This window comes from Anolis sagrei, chromosome Y (assembly GCF_037176765.1).
Source record: "Anolis sagrei isolate rAnoSag1 chromosome Y, rAnoSag1.mat, whole genome shotgun sequence".
NCBI classification, from domain to species: Eukaryota; Metazoa; Chordata; class Lepidosauria; order Squamata; family Dactyloidae; genus Anolis; species Anolis sagrei.
This window is the reverse complement of record NC_090035.1, coordinates 46,851,126-46,869,552: the sequence shown is the minus strand read 5'-3', so window position 1 is coordinate 46,869,552 and position 18,427 is coordinate 46,851,126. Positions and strand designations below refer to the sequence as shown.

Genomic DNA, 18,427 nt, shown 5'->3' with positions numbered 1-18,427 from the left:
GGCGGCGTATGGCCCCTTTCTGGATTTCTTCGACCAGGGGAGCGGAGGCCGGGGTTATCTTATGACGCCCAACCGGAGGTAAGGATGTAAACTCGATTGCATATCCTCTTTCCACAGTGTCGAGGACCCACTCATCTGTGGTTATCTGGTACCAGGCCTCACTATATGACTCAAGACGATTTGTGAAGGTAGGTTGAGGTACGGAGCCATCGCAGGTTGGGGAAGCGAGGGGTTCGGGATCATGAACTTGGGCAGGTTGGAGGGTAGCAAGACTTGGATGGGGAGAAGCATTGGCATGTTGTGGTGGAGTGCTAAACCCGGCGTCTCGGGGCATACGGCTGTCTGCCCCTACCTTGCTGGCGGTTCCTAGCAGGAGGTTGTGGTGGTCTCCTAGCAGGAGGCGGCTGAGTAGCAGATCTCACATGTAATCCTGATGAATTTGGGCTGGGACGTCTCCGATAGTATGAAGGTAGGCCAACGCTGTCTAGGTTGATTAGAGAAAAGCGACGGCATGCCAAACCTGTGAACCATTTGGCGCATCTTGTGCATGCGTTCCAGGTTGGTATCGGTATCAGGGTTAAACAGCCCCGCCTCGTTCATTGGGAGGTCTTCTATAGTGGCTTGTGCAGATTGTGATAAGCCTGAAGAACGCAGCCATGCGTGACGACGCAAGGCTACTGCGGCTGCAAAAAGTTTGCCTGTGTATCGGCGGTATGTTTTGCCAGATCCTTCTGTAGGCCCACCAGTTGCATGGCCTCTTGTTTGTAGGTCTTAGCCAGTCTGAGTTCCTCTGGGGGGAGGTGGTCAAGCAGTGCGGCAATTTTGTCCCAGGTGATAAGTCCCCATATAGGCACCATAATGCGCCATCCTCGCAAACAGCCCTGGGGCAGTGTATATCTTGTGCCCCATGCCATCTAGCTTTTTGCCTTCCTTGTCTGCAGGAGCATTATGCGAGCGCTGTGCCAGACGTGGTTGAGAGACATCCACAACTACTGAATTTGGCTTGGGGTGTTTGCCTAGCCATTCCGCTGAGGTCATATCCAGCCAATAGAGGTTTTCAGCCTTCCTGCTGGTGGGTGGAACCGAGGAAGGGGCTGTTCCTGGTGCCTTAATTAGCTGAAATAGGTAAGGCAGAAGGGGCAGCGGAGCCGTTGCTGGCACTTGCTGTTGATCATGAGAAAAGACAGGGTCATTGCCAGGGGTAGCCATTTGTGGTGTTTGAAGCTTCAACACCTTCACTAGGCGAGTGATGAGGGAAGAGAACGTGCTAAGCTCCTCAAGGGAGGTAGGATCTTCCTCAGCTGTCCCCTCGGGGGGAGGGGCCTCGATAGCATTGTCCTCTGAATCCGAGCCAGCCTCGGTACCGAGAGTGACGGTCTCAGCCACAGGGGGCAGCAGCGTACCCTGATGAATTGGTGTTGCTGTCTCTGGGGGAAGCTCAGAGCCCTGTGCGGCCCTAGCAGGAGCTTGCATCAGGCCCGTGGACGCCAGAAGCAGCTGAGGCGCTGATTGAGCAGCCTGCGGGTGTTCCTGAGCTCCTGGAGGGGGAGGGACACCCCGGTACGGGGATTGAGGAGCCCAAACCTGGATAGTGGTGATAATAATATGGGCTGTAATAGCCCCTAGGAGATCACCTTTCCAGGTAGAAATGGTAAGGAGGTGAGCCCATCGCATAATAGGCTTCATGCGCTCTCGCGTAGTTCCCCAAGCGACTGTAGCTTCGGGACCGGCTGCATGAGGGGGAACTCCAGAATCGTGAAGAGGAGGAGCAGTGCCTCGTGCTCCTGGAGGTGTGGTGCCATCCCCACAATCGGCGGTGATGTGGTCCCCAGGACCGGGAGCGTCCCTGTGGGGAGGGGGGGGGGGTTTGAGCCCCTAGAGTTATGCCTCGGTTCTTTTTTTTTTAATTGTTTTTTTATTGTGATTTTCCTTATATATACACACACAACAAATTTTGCATACATTGTCAAAGACGCGTACCAATACAGATACAAATACATACCCAAATACCACACAAAGACGCTTCAGATACAGTAGGGAGTTGCTCCATCCCCCGACAATTACATGTGTCCTCTATTCATCAACTCTAGAATTTGTTATCGGGTATGGGAGCCGGGGGCGGAAGGGGAGTGTGGGGGGGGGGGTAGGGAAGTTACATTTAAACAAACACTGACTTCCTCAACATACCGCGAGAAGAATAAACTAAAACTTGTACTTAATATTCTTCTAGTGTTTGACATCGCCCACTTGTATATATTTATCTAACCTTAATTACAATGAAATGTTTTTCTTAGCTTTAAAGTAATGTCTAAGGGGTTGCCAATCAATCTTTCTGTTTTCGCTAACAACATAAACCATATTAGCCAGAGAATCTAATTCCATATACTCTCTAATTTTTAATAACCACGCCTCCGATGTCGGTGGATCTTTGGATTTCCATTTACTAGCGAGCAAGGTGTACCGCGGAAAGGTGGTACAGTAACATCTCCTTATTTTTCTCCATATTGAAGTCTAGCAAGTGTAGTAAATAGTATTCCGCTCTAAACTCAAACTTTATTTGCAGTATTCCCTGCACCTGAAAGTGAATATCCCCCCAATAGGACTTCGCTTTTTTACATTCCCACCACATGTGCAGGTATGTGCCTAGGTGGGTCCCACATTTCCAACAGAGGTTGCTTGTTGATTTGTGGTATTTTGCCAGCCTCTGGGGGGTCAGATGCCAGCGTACAAACATCTTGTACCAGCTTTCCGTAATATTGATTGATTTTGCAAATTTTGTTTTCCTTCTCCAAATGTCTTCCCATTCCTTAAGCAGAATGGTGTGCTTTAAGTCTGTGGCCCAGGAAATCATAGTCTCTTTTATGAGCTCGGTTTCTGTATACCACTCAAGCAATTTTTGATAAAGCAATTTAATTAGTTTTCTACTTTTCTTCATAACCTTCTCCCAAAAAGATTCTTGGAGCGCGAAGCCGATTTTGTTATCTTCTTTGTAACAATCCGATACCTGTAGGTAATGGAACCATGAGAAGTTCTCATCTTGTACCCTTAATGCTTCTAATGTTTTAAGTTTCCACTGATTATCTTTGTTTTCTAGCAATGCTTTATATGTGTGCCAGTTACTACTAGGAAACTCTCTCTTGTGGTGAGCCTCTATTGGGGAAAGCCACATGGGTGTTTTACTGTAAAACCTGGTTTTATATTTTCCCAGACCTTGAGTAAGTCCGCTCTGATGTAGTGATTACGAAAATTCTTTTCAATTTTGGCTTTCCCGTGCCACAGGTACGCGTAACAGCCCTTCCTGACATCTGCACCTTCCAGGTTTAATAGTTTCCTCTTTGTTAATAAAGCCCACTCTTTTATCCAGGTTAAAGCACTGGCATCGAAATATAATTGCAAGTCTGGTAGACCCAGGCCCCCCCTCTCCCTTGAATCTATCAGAATTTTGTACTTAATCCTTGCTTTTTTGCCGCTCCAAATAAATTTCAAAATGTCTCTTTTCCAAAGGGTAAAGCAGTGACTCGTTCTGAGTACTGGCAACATATGAAATAAGAACACCATTTTCGGAAGGACATTCATTTTAATCATGGTCACCCTACCCATCAAACTCAACTTCAGCTGTTTCCAATTTTCTAGTTTTCTACTTATATCTCTCCATACCACTTCGTAATTATTTTTCACAAGTTGTGAATTATTAGCAGTAAGGTTGATCCCAAGATATTTAATTTTATTCGCGACCGTGAAGTGAGAGATCCTCTCTAATTCTGCCTTCTTATCTTTGCCAATATTCTTAGTTAGGAATTTAGTCTTGGTTTCGTTAATCCTCAGGCCAGCTACTTTTCCAAAGTCTTTAATTTTTATTAACCAGTCTGACACTGATTCCACTGGATTTTCCATTATACAAACTAAGTCATCGGCGTACGCCTTCAGTTTGAATTCATCCTTTCTGATTTTAGTACCTCTTAAGTTGCCGTCTCTCCTGATATCCTCTAACAATATTTCCAGCGACAATATGTAAAGCAGTGGAGACAAGGGACACCCCTGTCTAGTTCCCTTTTCAATACTGATATCCTCCGACAGCTGGCCGTTTACTCTTATCTTTGCTTTTTGGTTAACATATATAGCTTTTAACACATTAATGAACTGAAAACCCATGTCCTTTTCCTTGACAAGATGTAACATAAATTCCCAATTTACACAATCAAAAGCTTTCTCCGCATCCAAAAACAATAGCCCCACTTCCCTTTGAGGGTTAGCTTCATAAAACTCAATGATGTTCAGTATTGTTCTAAGATTTTCATTCATGTGTCTGTTAGCTAGAAAGCCTGTTTGATCTTCATTAATAATCTCATTCAGGAGGGTTTTCAGTCTATTGGCCAGTACATTCGCGAAGATTTTATAATCAATATTTAAAAGAGCTATGGGCCTGTAATTTTTTACACAGTCTTCCTCGGAACCTTCTTTATGTATTAGAGTCACCGTCGCCTCCTGCCAAGAATCCAGAGTTTTAGTCCCTGACAGTATGTTGTTAAATACCTCTTTTAAGTGTGGTATTAACTCTGCTTGGTATTTCTTATAATATAAAGCTGTTAGCCCGTCTGGGCCTGGGGCTTTCTCATTTGAGAGGTTTTTTATCACTGTATTTATTTCGTTCTCTTCTATATTTTTATTGAGAGTCCCTCTTTGTCTCTCTGTTATTCTCTCAGGTTTGTGTTTAGCCAGGTACTTTACTACTTCCTCCTCCGAAATCATATCCTTCTTGTAAAGGTCTTTGTAGAAATCAGTAAATTGTTTCCTAATATCATCGTCCTCTACGTAGCTGATCCCATCCCTTGTTATTTTCGTTACAAACTGTGATTGTCTTTTTTCCAGGCGCTTTCTCGCTAGGAGTTTGCCTGGTTTATTAGCCTGTGTGTAATACTTTACCTTTAAGAATTTAAGGTTTTTTGCTATCTGTTCTAATTGTGTTGTATTCCATTGCTTCTTTAATAACTCTAACTCTAATTTAATCTTCTTATTCCCCGGCTTCCTCTTTAGTGTTATTTCCTTATCCTCTATTTCCTTAAGCAAAGCAGTTTGAGCTGCAATTCTTATCTTATTGCGGATCGCCCCTTGTTTAATAAAGTGACCTCGAATTACCGCCTTGCCGGCGTCCCACACCACTTCAGGTTTTGTTCCCTTGTTCTTATTATGCTCGAAATATTCTTTAATTTTGTTTCTGAAGAGTTCGACCTCCTCTTCTTTGCTTAACAAGAATTCATTTAACTTCCAGCTTCTTTGCTGCCTTTCCCCACTGATTTCTAGTAGTAAGGGGCAGTGATCCGAATTAAGTCTCGGCATTATCTTAATTTTACTTATTTTGGTTATTATTGAGTTTGATGCCCAGGCCATATCTATTCTAGACCACATAGCGTGGCAGTCTGAGTAAAATGTAAAATCTCTTTCTTTGGGATTTCTCTCTCTCCAAACATCATGTAGAAAGTAGTCTTTTTTCAGTTTTAGGAAGTTCTCTGGTAATCTTCCCCCATTTACTCGTTTTCTATCCTTCAGGGATTTATCTCTCGCACAGTCGATTACCCCATTAAAGTCCCCTACCAAAATTAAATTTTCAAAAGACTGTTCTGCAATCTTCTTTCTTAGTATTTTTATGAAATTCGTTTTTGGCCCATTAGGCGCATACAGATTACAAATAAGTGTCTCGTGATTGTTTATGTTAATTTTAATGCCGATAATCCGTCCTTCATCATCCTTAAAGGCCATTGTTGCTTTGCATGTGTCCCTCGCATATATCACCACTCCTCCTTTTTTTTGGGAGGCCAGTGAGTAATATTCTTTGCCCAGGTAGGGTTGAATCAAATAACCGCTTCCGGTTGGGGCGCAATGGCGGCAAACACGGGACGCTGAGGCTCTAGGAGCCTAAGCAGTCCTGAGCACCCCCTTTTAAGGGCTGGGGGCTTATCTATAGCTCCCCTGAGCAGTCGGATTCGAGGACTGCTCGGCAGCAAAACTCGAAGTGCCTGCGAGGGCGGGTGGAGCGGTCTCCCCTCAAGGGAGGCTGCCATCCCTGCCTGGCAGGCAGCGAGCCAGCGCCCGGAGGGGGAAGCTTGGCTCGAAAGAGCCGCAACAGCCGCTGGCCCCTACTCAATAGAAGAGCAGAAGAGTTTCAGGAGAGTATGAGGAAAAAAAGAGAATCAACAAGAAGCGAGACCCAAGAAGACATTGCACAGTAAGTTTATAGGATAAGAATGCTAAGAAAGTAAGACTGTGAAGACAGCAAGAGGAGGACAGAAAAGAAGGAAAGGAAAGGGGTTACTAACCTTTAAGAGGGAGACCCGTGGGGAAGGAGAGTCTCAGAGGGGGAACCCTCAAGGATTAGGAGCCAAGGACCCCAGAGGGAGCGTTGCCTTTAAGAGGCCCCCGGGAGTTTGCTCGGCACTCCGCTGGGACGAAGAGGAGCGCGCATGCGCAGGAGTTGGGGACGCTACGCGCAGGACTCCTGACGTCACGCGCAGGACCCCTGGCGCACGCATGCGCGGCAGAACGCGGCAGCAGAGACAGATGTAAAAGGCGGAAGCAGTACAAGTTGGAAAGAGAGAAGCTGAAGAAAGTAGGAAGAGGAGATTGTAGAGCCTGCAGAGAGGGACGGAGAAGAAACTGGAAAGGTTAGAGAGATAAAGACACTGTGGTCTGGGGAAGAGTGAAACCTGAAGGAAGACTCCTAAGAAAGAATAGAATAGAGAAGGAAAGGGCGAAGAGGAGAGAGAGAGATCACAGAAGAGGAAAGAAACGGAAGAATTAATACCCTAAAAGGGCAGGAGAACGACGGAGAAACGTAAACAAGGTAAGAGACTGGAGTCTCGAGAAGGCACTAAAGGGAAGGAGAAGGTTGGGCCGGGGCCAAGGCAGGGAGATCAGAGAAGATCCACATAGGGTGTCTCAACCCACCAAAGGGTCTATCTAACGAGTTATGCCTCGGTTCAGCATTCAATCCTGTTGGGAGTTCTGGAAGGGAGGGGCCTGGTGCTCCTCTGGCAGCGAAGTCTTCCCCTCCGGCAGTTGGAGCTTCCCTTTCAAGGGAGGGGGTAGGAGGGGTAGGTTGGCGCATGATTTCTGCCACTTGAAAGTGGATAATAGCCCAAGATCGCTCTCCGGGAGCGGAGAGGCCATCCCCAGTGGCTCTGGCTGTGCCAAAGGGAGAGATTGCTCCTCAGGGTCCTGGTCTTGAAGAGCAATATCCGGAGGGGCGGTGGGGGGAACAGAATCACCCTATTCAGCCGCCATGATCAAGTCTCGCCCTTTTACCTTTCCCGCTTTCTTAGAGTGCAGAGCGGTCTTGGAGAAGAGGGAAGCAGCTGCCTTGGATTTTTTGGGCTTGGCGGGTTTTGCCAGTGGGATAGCCCCAAGCCTTCCAGCCTCCTTCCAGCCTCCAAAACTGGGAGGGCTGGGGGCGGTAGAAGTAGAGGGAGGCTCAGAGGATGCCCTCTTAGGGATCTTGGGTGGGGGCGGCAGAAAAGCTTGCTCGTAAAGAAGAGCTTTCAGGCGGATTTGTCTATGCTTCCGGGCCTGGGGGGTGAAGGATTGGCAAATAGAGCATGCTTGTATCGCATGGCTCTCCCCCAAACAGAGCAGGCAGACGGGATGGGCATCCGTGTCCGGGAATTCCCCCCCCCCCCCCCGCATTGGGAGCATTTCTTAAAGACAGCCGCCATCTTACATAGAAATAAGGGGCGTACAGGCCTGAGAGTAATCAGAACGATCCGTAGTCAACCAGCAAGAGCAAACAAAGTCCAAATCAGCAGGCAAGAATCATCAACGGTCAGTCCAAATTGTCGGAGTCCAGTTAGAGTCAATAAGAAAGAACGAGCTAGTCACTAACAGAGAGAGAGGTTCTCTAACTGCTGCTTTTTGGGGTGGAAAGAGAAAAACTGGCTGGCAGCCCCGCATACTGGCTATTTATACTATCAGGGGAGAATGGGCGGTGCTACCGCTAAAAAGTATCTTTAAAATTCCAGAAGGTTCCGAAACTGTCTGCAGGCACAGAAACCCATATGTGTGCATTTCACAGGACCAAGCAGAAGAAGCAAGTTTTTAAAAATAAATTTCTTTAGTTTTGGTGTTATGACTGAGGGAGGAAGCTGAACTCACCTCACCCCACATGATTCGTATACATAACTCTGCATATCGATGCTCCTGGGTCCAATCTATGCCATTTCCAGGTAGAGTTATAGAATGGACACCCTAAGAAGGGCCACATGTGCCCATGAGCTTTAGCTTGGCAAATGCCATTACTGAAGGATGGCATTATAGGAAGAAGACTACCCACCAGCGCTCCGCAGCAGCAATGCATTTCCTTTTCAATGCCTTCAATTGGCCATTTCTCTTTATACAGCTCCCACCAGAAGCACACATGATCATTACCACATGACATGAAAATTAAGAACTAGAGTGTACCCTTCTACATGTAGCCACATACTATACTGCTCACAGAGTTCTTTCAATCGGCCCAGCTTGTCAGTATGGCCTGCTCCTGGCGTACCTGTATTGAAAGAAAACCACCAACTTATGTTTTGCTAAGTAAATGTTAAAATGTTGTTCATTAGAGGTGGCACAATGACCTATCTCCTTGCTGTCTTTCTCTCATCTCCAATGTAACTTGCTATATTATTTCTCTCATCTCCAATTAATCTTGCCATATCTATAAGTCGCTCTGAGTCCCCTTCAGGGTGAGAAGAACAGGGATGAAATATAGTAAATAAATAAATAAATATTACTCCTACAAAAAACAAAAAAAAAACAAAAAAAAACCTTGGGCCAGGTTCTGATCAGCCAAGAACACCTCATGCAGTCTTATTGATTTCGGTACTGACAATCCCGATCCTAATAGAGGCCATCGTTTAGCTATGCCTCCCTAGGTATGCCTCCAACTTGGATGAAAATGAGTTGCTGTGACCTTCTAAGGCTGTATGGCCATATTCCAGAAGCATTCTCTCCTGATGTTTCACCCACATCTATGGCGGGCATCCTCAGAGGTTGTGAGGTCTGTTGGAAACTAGGCAAGTAGGGTTTGTATATTTGGGGAATGTCCAGGGTGAGAGAAAGAACTCTTGTCTGTTGGAAGCAAGTGTGAATGTTGCAATTGGCCAGCTTGATAAGCACTGAATAGCTTCAAAGTCTGGATGCTTCCTGCCTGGGGGAATCCTTTGTTGGGAGGCACTAGCTGGCCCTGATTGTTTTTTGTCTGGAATTCCTGTTTTCTGAGTGTTGTTCTTTACTGTCCCGATTTTAGAGGGTTTTTTTAAATACTGGTAGCCAGATAAACCCCACTTGCCCAATTTCAAACAGACCTCACAACCTCTGAGGATGCCCGCATAGATGTGAGTGAAATGTCAGGAGAAAATGCTTCTGGAACATGGCCATACAGCCCGGAAAACTCACAGTAACCCAGTAATTCCGGCCATGAAAGCCTTTGACAACACATGGAAGAGAATGTTTTGGCTTTAGATAGAATTCCAGATTTCATTTAAAAGAAGGGAACTTTTACACTCAGGACTGATAAAATTTTTTTATAGTACAGAAGAACATTCCTCAATGTAATCCTTTACCTAAGTAATAACATCCTCAAATTGGGTTTATCAGTTTAGTAAGAATGAGGTTTGATAATGACAAAGCATTAGAATGTTGCAACCTGTTAATTCTCATTCATTCACAATAATAATCTGAAGGATTCTTGGGCACAGAAAGGTAGAAATAGCTACATACCAGCATTGGCCACTAGTAATATTGGCAGCTTCCCGGATTCAATGTCATCCTTAATCAGTCTATCCAATAATGCAACATCCTGTTATCAAACAGAGGGGAAATTATTTTTATATCCAAAAGTATAAGACATGGTGCCTCGTTGGCTTTTTAAAGAAAAAAAATCAAACTTACCACTTGATGCTGAGAACCAAACATAGTGTTACAAGGCACATGACACGTGCAGGAGAGGGGTAAGCCAAGCTGAGGAGAAAAGAGAGACACAAATGTTAATTCTAGTTTGATTTGTTAATTTCAGGAATGCATTTTACATTTCTTCATTGAAATATACACACAGGGGTTTGTACTGTGTGGTGAGCAGCCTGTCAACTGTGTTCTCTTTTAGCCCAGATTTTGTGGACGCTTCCAAATTAAACTGAGTTTAGTAGCAAGTAGTTTTTCCTGTTTCCAGCACTAGGACTTATGGTAATGTCTTCTCTTTCACATGAGCAAGCCCTTACATTTGATACAGTGGCTTTTTAAAAAGGCAGCAACAATATTCAGATTGATAAAATGCCAAAGCACACAGAAGAGTGGAGTAGAGGTGTGATGATAGCCACACTGGATTCAAAGCAGAATGTGCATTTCAATAGACCAGGGATCCCCAAACAAAGGCCTGTGGGCTGGATGTAGCCCTCCAAGGCCATTTAACCAGTCCCTGCCCTAAACTCTATACTTAGCATTGCCCTAGCCATCTTGGATAGTAGTATTTCCAAGCTTTGAAGATAAAAACCAACAAATTCCATTTTGTTGTTGTTGTCCATTCGTTCAGTCGTCTCCGACTCTTCGTGACCTCATGGACCAGTCCACACCAGAGCTCCCTGTCAGCCGTCACCACCCCAGCTCCTTCAAGGTCAGTCCAGTCACTTCAAGGATGCCATCCATCCATCTTGCCCTTGGTCGGCCCCTCTTCCTTTTGCCTTCCACTTTCCCCAGCATCATTGTCTTCTCCAGGCTTTGCTGTCTCCTCATGATGTGGCCAAAGTACTTCAACTTTGTCTCTAGTATCCTTCTCTCCAGTGAGCAGCCGGGCTTTATTTCCTGGATGGACTGGTTGGATCTTCTCGCAGTCCAAGGCACTCTCAGAACTTTCCTCCAGCACCACAGCTCAAAAGCATCGATCTTCCTTCACTCAGCCTTCCCTAAGGTCCAGCTCTCACATCCGTAGGTTACTTACTACGGAATACCATGGCTTTGACTAGGCGGATCTTTGTTGCCAGTCTGATGTCTCTACTCTTTACTATTTTATCGTGACTGGACATTGCTCTCCTCCCAAGAAGGAAGCGTCTTCTGATTTCCTGGCTACAGTCTGCATCTGCAGTAATCTTTGCGCCTAGAAATACAAAGTCTGTCATGGCCTCCACGTTTTCTCCCTCTATTTCCCAGTTGTCAATCATTCTTGTTGCCATAATCTTGGTTTTTTTTATGTTTAGCTGCAACCCGGCTTTTGCGCTTTCTTCTTTCACCTTGATTAGAAGGCTCCTTGGCTCCTCCTCGCTTTCGGCCATCAGAGTGGTGTCATCTGCATATCTAAGGTTGTTAATGTTTCTTCCAGCAATTTTTACCCCAGCTTTGCATTCATCAAGCCCCGCACATCGCATGATGTGTTCTGCATACAAGTTAAAAAGGTTGGGTGAGAGTATGCAGCCTTGCCATACACCTTTCCCAATCTTGAACCAGTCTGTTGTTCCGTGGTCAGTTCTTACTGTTGCTACTTGGTCCTTGTACAGATTCCTCAGGAGAGAGACAAGGTGGCTTGGTATGCCCATCCCACCAAGAACTTGCCACAATTTATTATGATCCACACAGTCAAAGGCTTTAGAATAGTCAATGACGCAAAAATAGATGTTTTTCTGAAACTCCCTGCCTTTCTCCATTATCCAGCGGATATTGGCAATCTGGTCTCTCGTTCCTCTGCCTATATCAGTTCTATGAGGATCTGCAGGACCTACTGGATAATACACCAAAAAGAGACATTGTTTTCATTACAGGAGACTGGAATGCCAAGGTGGGAAGTCAAATGACAACTGGGATCACAGGCAAGCATGGTCTGGGCGAACAAAATGAAGCGGGACGCAGGCTGATAGAATTTTGCCAGGAAAACTTGCTGTGTATAACAAACACTCTCTTCCAAACAGAGTCCCAGAAGAACTATGGACAGAAGTCCGCGACATTGTTCAGGAGGGGGCAACAAAGTACGTCCCAAAGAAAACCAAGAAGGCAAAGTGGTTGTCTGCTGAGACACTGGAAGTAGCCCAAGAAAGGAGGAAAGCCAAAGGAAGCAGTGATAAGGGGAGATATGCCCAGTTAAATGCGCAATTCCAGAGGTTAGCCTGAAGAGATAAGGAACTATTTTTAAATAAGCAATGCATGGAAGTGGAAGAAGACAACAGAATAGGAAGGACAAGAGACCTCTTCCAGAAAATTAGAAACATTGGAGGTAAATTTCAGGCAAAAATTGGTATGATAAGAAACAAAGATGGCAGGGACCTAACAGAAGCTGAAGAGATCAAGAGAAGGTGGCGAGACTATACAGAAGATCTGTATAGGAAGGCTAATAATATCGAGGATAGCTTTGACGATGTGGTGAATGAATTAGAACCAGACATCCTGAGGAGTGAGGTTAAATGGGCCTTAAGAAGCATTGCTAACAACAAGGCAGCATGAGACGACGAGATCCCAGCTGAACTGTTTAAAATCTTAAAAGATGATGCTGTCAAGGTGATGCATGCCATATGCCAGCAAATATGGAAAACACAAGAATGGCCATCAGACTGGAAAAAATCAACTTATATCCCCATACCAAAAAAGGGAAATGCGAAAGACTGCTCCAACTTCCGTACAGTGGCCCTTATTTCTCATGCCAGTAAGGTAATGCTCAAGATCCTGCAAGGAAGACTCCAGCAATACATGGAGCGAGAGTTGTCAGATGTTCAAGCTGGGTTTAGAAAAGGCAGAGGAAATTCCATTTTACCTGATGGCAAAGAGACTGGCCTAAGCCAGACCTGGCTGCAGAACTAATGTATATCACTGGTTGTTTCGTATATAGTACATTAAAGCCTTCGGTAGCATAGTCTTCATAGCGTGAATGAATAACAAGTCTGCAGATTTTGAGAATGCCGTCACAGTCATCTTCATGGTAATATGCTGAGCCGTTTTCAAATCTGTAACATAAAATAAATAAATATGAACTTTCTGAGAAGATACCAGCTTACCCATTTTGAATCACATTATTTATTTATTTATTTATTTACTTTCATCTCTTTTTTCCCACAGTTATGTTGTTATGCAGGGGTCCTCAAACTAAGGCCCGGGGCCCGAATGCGGCCCTCCAAGGTCATTTACCCGGCCCTCGCTCAGGGTCAACCTAAGTCTGAAAAGACTTGAAAGCACACAACAACAACGACAATAATCCTGTCTCATGAGCCAAAAGCAGGCCCACACTTCCCATTGAGATACTAATAGGTTTATATTTGTTAAATTATTCTTCATTTTAATTATTGTACTGTTTTTAAGTGATTTCTGCACTACAAATAAGATATGTGGTATGCTTAGGAATTCATTCATGATTTTTTCAAATTATAATCCGGCCCTTTAACAGTTTGAGGAACTGTGACCTGGCCCTCTGTTTAAAAAGTTTGTCGACCCCTGTTGTTATGTATTCAAACTGTGATAGTGATGTGAAGTCACTCCCTGTTTCAAAAAAAGAAACACTCCTATTTTAAAGCAAAACTGAACACATCCTCTGCAGAGAACATTGCCTTGTTAAGCTTGTTTAAAAAATGAAGTTGCCTACTGTATGACATACAGGGGTGGGCATCCATGCCCACCCCTGCCAAATAAATGGCATCCATTTATTTACATTCCTTGTAATGTCCCTGGTGGAACAGCAGGTTAAATCGCTGAGCTGCTGAACTTGCTGACCAAAAGGTTGGTGGTTCGAATCTGGGGAGCGGGGTTAACCCCCCGCTGTTAGCTCCAGCTTCTGCCAGCCTAGCAGTTCGAAAACATGCAAATCTGAGTAGATCAATAGATACCATTCTGGCGGGGAGGTAACGGCGCTCCATGCAGTCATACTGGCAAGTGACCCTGGAGGTGGCTGCAGACAATGCCGGTTCTTCGGCTTCCCCCAGAGTCAGACACAACTAGACTTAATGTCAAGAGAAACCTTTACCTTAATACCACTTTTAGAACAAATATTGTACACCCCTAATGCATTTTAAGTGCTTTAATTCTATAGGTTGGTTTTTGGATAGCATACAAACATGGATATGCACACAATACAGTAATTAACAAACCTATCGCTCGTGATATATCTATCTTGAATCCAGGACAAACATGGCAGAAATGCCACTGGTTTGCATTTTGATTACATGCACATTTGCATGCACACATGCAGGTATGATCATTTAAAATCATTTGCAAGTTTCTTTGAAATGCACTTATTGAGAAATGGAGGAGGAGAAAGAAGAGCAGAAGACATTTAAAACTGTCAGATACCTGAAGAGCCTACAAAGCCACAAAGTTGTATCAGAAAGCATCCTAGTTGTAAGTTTTCTCAGCCTCTCTCTGTCGAGCACTGAAATGTAAGCTGCCAGGCTGTGTCCTAAAAGAGCCACGTGACCCTTTTCGCCAACATTCTGAAGCCTACAAGCCAGAAACCCATAAGAAATTATGATCAACAAAACCATCATCAATACATTAAAATCATCACCAATAATCTATACAGGCATCAATTATTCTTATTTAATAAGTACCGGTAATACTGTAGTGATTCTTCATCCTCATCTCCATGCATAAGGTTTTGAATCAACTGCAGAATGCTTACCATGTCTTGCCCACTAGAGAAAGAAGGAAGTAAAAATAAGATTCTTGGAATGATTGCAAAATAAGGTCAGTTGAATATAACAGAAAATGAGCTTCCAACAGTTTATAGTAAGTGGCTTTGGATAACCACATCCGCAATGCAGCACATTATAATCATAGCATCTTAAACTCTGATCCAATAATGTGCATTATGGCACTGTAACACAGCAGAATGATACTCTGGGGACCCTGAAAACACCATGGATACTTCTTTTCTTATCCTCTGGTTCGTTAGAAACACAAACACACCCACAGTGATGTATTTACTTTGAGCTCTTATTGGCAGGAACAAGAGGAACATATAAAATTACTGGTTTGTACCATGTGTCAGAAAAACATGGAACAAGAGGTATTCTATTTTGCTAATGTCTGGGTGGAAGAGGATCAGCCACCAATCTATCAAGCTCAGTTTTGACATCTCTGATCAAATCTTGGCCACATCAGAAGCATAATACATGTAGCTGCTTTATCAGACCAATATTTCATCTGGCCCAGGACTTGTCACAATCACATTTCATATGATCACGATATACAAGAGAAGTGAGCTTCGGGCCTGCACCTTTGTCTTGTGCAGCAAAGAGGACTTTCTAATCTTCAGAATACTCAAACTAGTCTCTCATATTGCATCGAGTGACAAACTGAATACTCTATTTCAAACAAGCCAACTGTAAACCAAGAATTATGAATCTGGCTTGTTGAAACTAGCTATAATTCGTTTTAAGCCTTTTGTTTAGTATGAAAACTAAAAGTCTTCTCACTCTTCCAAATAGTTATGCTGAAAATAGAAGGAAAATAGCAATAAGAAAGATTGTTGTGGTTTTGCACATTTTGCACTTGAGCATAATTCATGCCAGAAAAATGGACATTGTCTAGTTGCTACCAAGTCAAAGATTTTAGACAGGATTGCTTTCATAATCCTAATGGTCGAGATCCAGAAACATGAAGAACCAAATCTGGAAACATCTGAGCGCAAAACATTGCTCTAGCAACTGAATTAGTCCCGTCATAGATCAAAATAATATCTAACTTCCAAAAACTAAAAAAGTGATCTACATATAGAAGAAAAGAAAAAAACAGGGATCCGTGACTCTATCACCTACCTGCCTTGAAGTGGACCAGGAATATCTTTTCTTGTATACTTTTTTTCATTTTCTTCCTCCACTTTCCTAATTTAAGCATATAACCATGTGAGTAAATTTACAGGTTGTTGATGCAAACAACATTTTCACTGTATCTTATTTAGAAAGAAAAATATCCATATGCAAGAAGCCGAATGTCAGGAGTCAATTTCTGACAGCGTGGAGACATCATAAATTCCCTGCATGACATCCTGGCTGGACCATCCTGGCTGCCTCAGTTTTCTCTCTTTGACATTTTGACATTGTGAAGCCAGCAGAGGGCGCTGGAGACCTTGTGTTGGAACTTGTGAGGCAACAAGCTCTAATGGGGAAACTGAGAGGAGGGGGGAGGTGGGCAGGAAGGGTGTATAAAAGGAAGTGGTGGTGGGGAAAAGTCAGTAGTGTCTTTCTTTGCTGTGGAGAAACAAGCAAATTATATTCATTTCCATACTGGCTTGTGAGTGATTATTTGCTACAAAAACCTACAATCTTACATTAAGACACTACTCAAGGCTTAGTTCTGCTCCTCCTGTTACAACCAGCAGTGAGAGCAGCAGCATGTTGGAGCAACAGCAGTTCCCAGACAGTGGAGAATTAATTGACTCTCCTCCTCTAGAGGAAGAAGGTGAAGAAGAGAAAACACCTTACTCTTTTGAAGGTCCAAGTGAAATAGCAGCTGGAGATTTGGTGTGGGACCCAAGCAAAGCTCAAGAACGGTCTGCTGGAGCTGTGAGGAAGGTGAAGTCTCAGGGCTTGGAGGAAGGTGCGGAAACTCCTCAAAGGTGGAGGCTGATGGAAGCAAAATTGACTGCTATGGAGACTATGTTACAACAGCTGTCCTTCCAAATTGGAGGAGGGATGGAAGCTGGAACTCCAGTTTCCTCTCGGGGAGCAGCAGGGAGTGGCTTTAGAGGAGTCACCCTAGAAGGGAATCTTGGAGGAGGAGGAGGAGAGCCTCGTGGAAGAGGTCTCCCAGCAAGAGGTTTGAGTGTCCTTGGGGCTGTGGGTAGCCAGGGCTCTTGGAGAGCAGAGCTGAAGGTCAAATTCAAGGGGGACCCAGAGGAAGTTTCTTATTTCATTACTAACGTGGAGAATTATATGCAGGATTATGGACATTTGTTTCCTTCAGAGGCAGCCCGAGTAAGGATGATTGGGGCTAATCTTAAAGCCAGTGCTGCAGATTGGCTATTGCGATTGCATGCAGCTAGGGCCCCTGAGTTAAATCAGGTGAGAACATTTTTGGAAGCTTTAAGAGCTAGGTTTCAAGATCCATTAGAGGGGCTGAAAGCCAAGCTGAGCTCAAGCAGTTGAGCCAAGGAATGCGGTCAGTGTCTCAGTATGCACTGGAATTTAAGGCTTTGGCTGAAAAAACTCCAGAATGGTCAGACGCAACAAAATTGGAGTACTTCAAAGATGGCTTGAGGCCTGAGCTTTTGGATTGGTGCCTGCATAGGGATGATCTGGATAATTTACTAGCATGGATAGTGTTAGCTGGGAAGGTGGAATGTGCTAAGGAGCAGCTGAAGAGAAGGACAAGAGCCCCTGTAGTCAGGAGAGGATTGCGGTCTACTAGAAACATTGCAATTAAACCAAGTGCCAGCAGCAAAGAAAGGTCTAGTAAGTCCTTCAATTGTTTCAACTGTGGAAAACCGGGACATCGAGCAGTTGACTGCTGGGGCAAGTCAAATGCCAGCTCGTTGGAAAGGGGGAATGGGAAAGGAAGAAGGCTGGCACCTCAGAGACAAGGCAGCACCAAAGCCAACGTGGCCCGAGAGAATGTTTGGGGAGATGGAGATCTGGACCCTGAGACGGATGAAGATAAAGAAGAAGAGGAACAGGGAAACGGCAGAGATCTTCCGTAAATCACGCTTGGCGGGAGATCCAACCACAACAGGGCGTGAAACCCTTGGTGAGTGCAGACTGTGAGATGATGTTTTTGAAGGTGGAACTGAGTAACAAGAGGAATGGATGTGTATGGCAGTTACCGGCATTGCTAGATTGTGGGTGTACAAGGTGTCTCATATCGCCCAGAGTGGCTGCGGAGATGGGGTTGCGATTGATTCAGTTAGAGAGGCCCATTGCTTTTACTCAACTAGATGGGACTCAAGCAGGGGGAGCCCCTGTGGAGTACAAAACTGAGTTTGTAAATATGAAGTTAGGGTCTCATCAGGAGCTACTACAATTTGTAGTGACCCCCATCAAATCATGCGAAGTAATTTTGGGTATGGATTGGCTCAGGAGTTGAAACCCTCAGATAGACTGGGTCAGCGGGGTGTTACACTTTAATGGTGAAAGTTACTCGCCAACCTTTATGATCTCAAGAACTAAAAAAGGAAAAGTTGTGGGCAAAGTGGGTTTGAGCCTGACAGGGGTGGCAGGGAAAGTAGACATGCCATTTAGTGGGGTGCCGGATGTTTACCGTGAGTACCTGGATGTTTTTGATGAGAAGGAGTCTGATCAGCTGCCTCCCCATAGAAAAACTGATTGTGCCCTAAACATAGACCCTCAAGCTAAATTGCCAAAACCTAAGATGTATGCTATGTCACCAAGGGAGAAGGATTGTCTGCGTGAGTTCATTGACAAAAATCTAGCAAGAGGGTTCATAGAACCCGCAAATTCCCCATTAGCTGCTCCTGTGCTGTTTAGACCAA

The 18,427-nt window shown here is 44.5% G+C and overlaps 1 protein-coding gene across 2 annotated transcripts in view; it reads right to left on the bottom strand.

Annotated features, from left to right (window-relative positions):
- Nucleotides 1-18,427, bottom strand: part of LOC137095390 (pyridoxal-dependent decarboxylase domain-containing protein 1-like) — a 72,708-nt gene that overhangs the window by 21,661 nt on the left and 32,620 nt on the right. For both annotated transcript variants that reach the window (XR_010908834.1, XM_067462002.1), the window contains exons 3-9: nucleotides 15,759-15,824; nucleotides 14,550-14,633; nucleotides 14,293-14,439; nucleotides 12,767-12,956; nucleotides 9,928-9,996; nucleotides 9,757-9,835; nucleotides 8,449-8,533 (exon numbers count right to left, since the gene is read on the bottom strand). Coding sequence is in view for 1 of the 2 variants with exons in the window: in XM_067462002.1 (XP_067318103.1) it covers nucleotides 8,449-8,533; nucleotides 9,757-9,835; nucleotides 9,928-9,996; nucleotides 12,767-12,956; nucleotides 14,293-14,439; nucleotides 14,550-14,633; nucleotides 15,759-15,824 (720 nt within the window). In the remaining variant the exon portion in view is untranslated. The remainder of the gene's footprint in view (nucleotides 1-8,448; nucleotides 8,534-9,756; nucleotides 9,836-9,927; nucleotides 9,997-12,766; nucleotides 12,957-14,292; nucleotides 14,440-14,549; nucleotides 14,634-15,758; nucleotides 15,825-18,427) is intronic.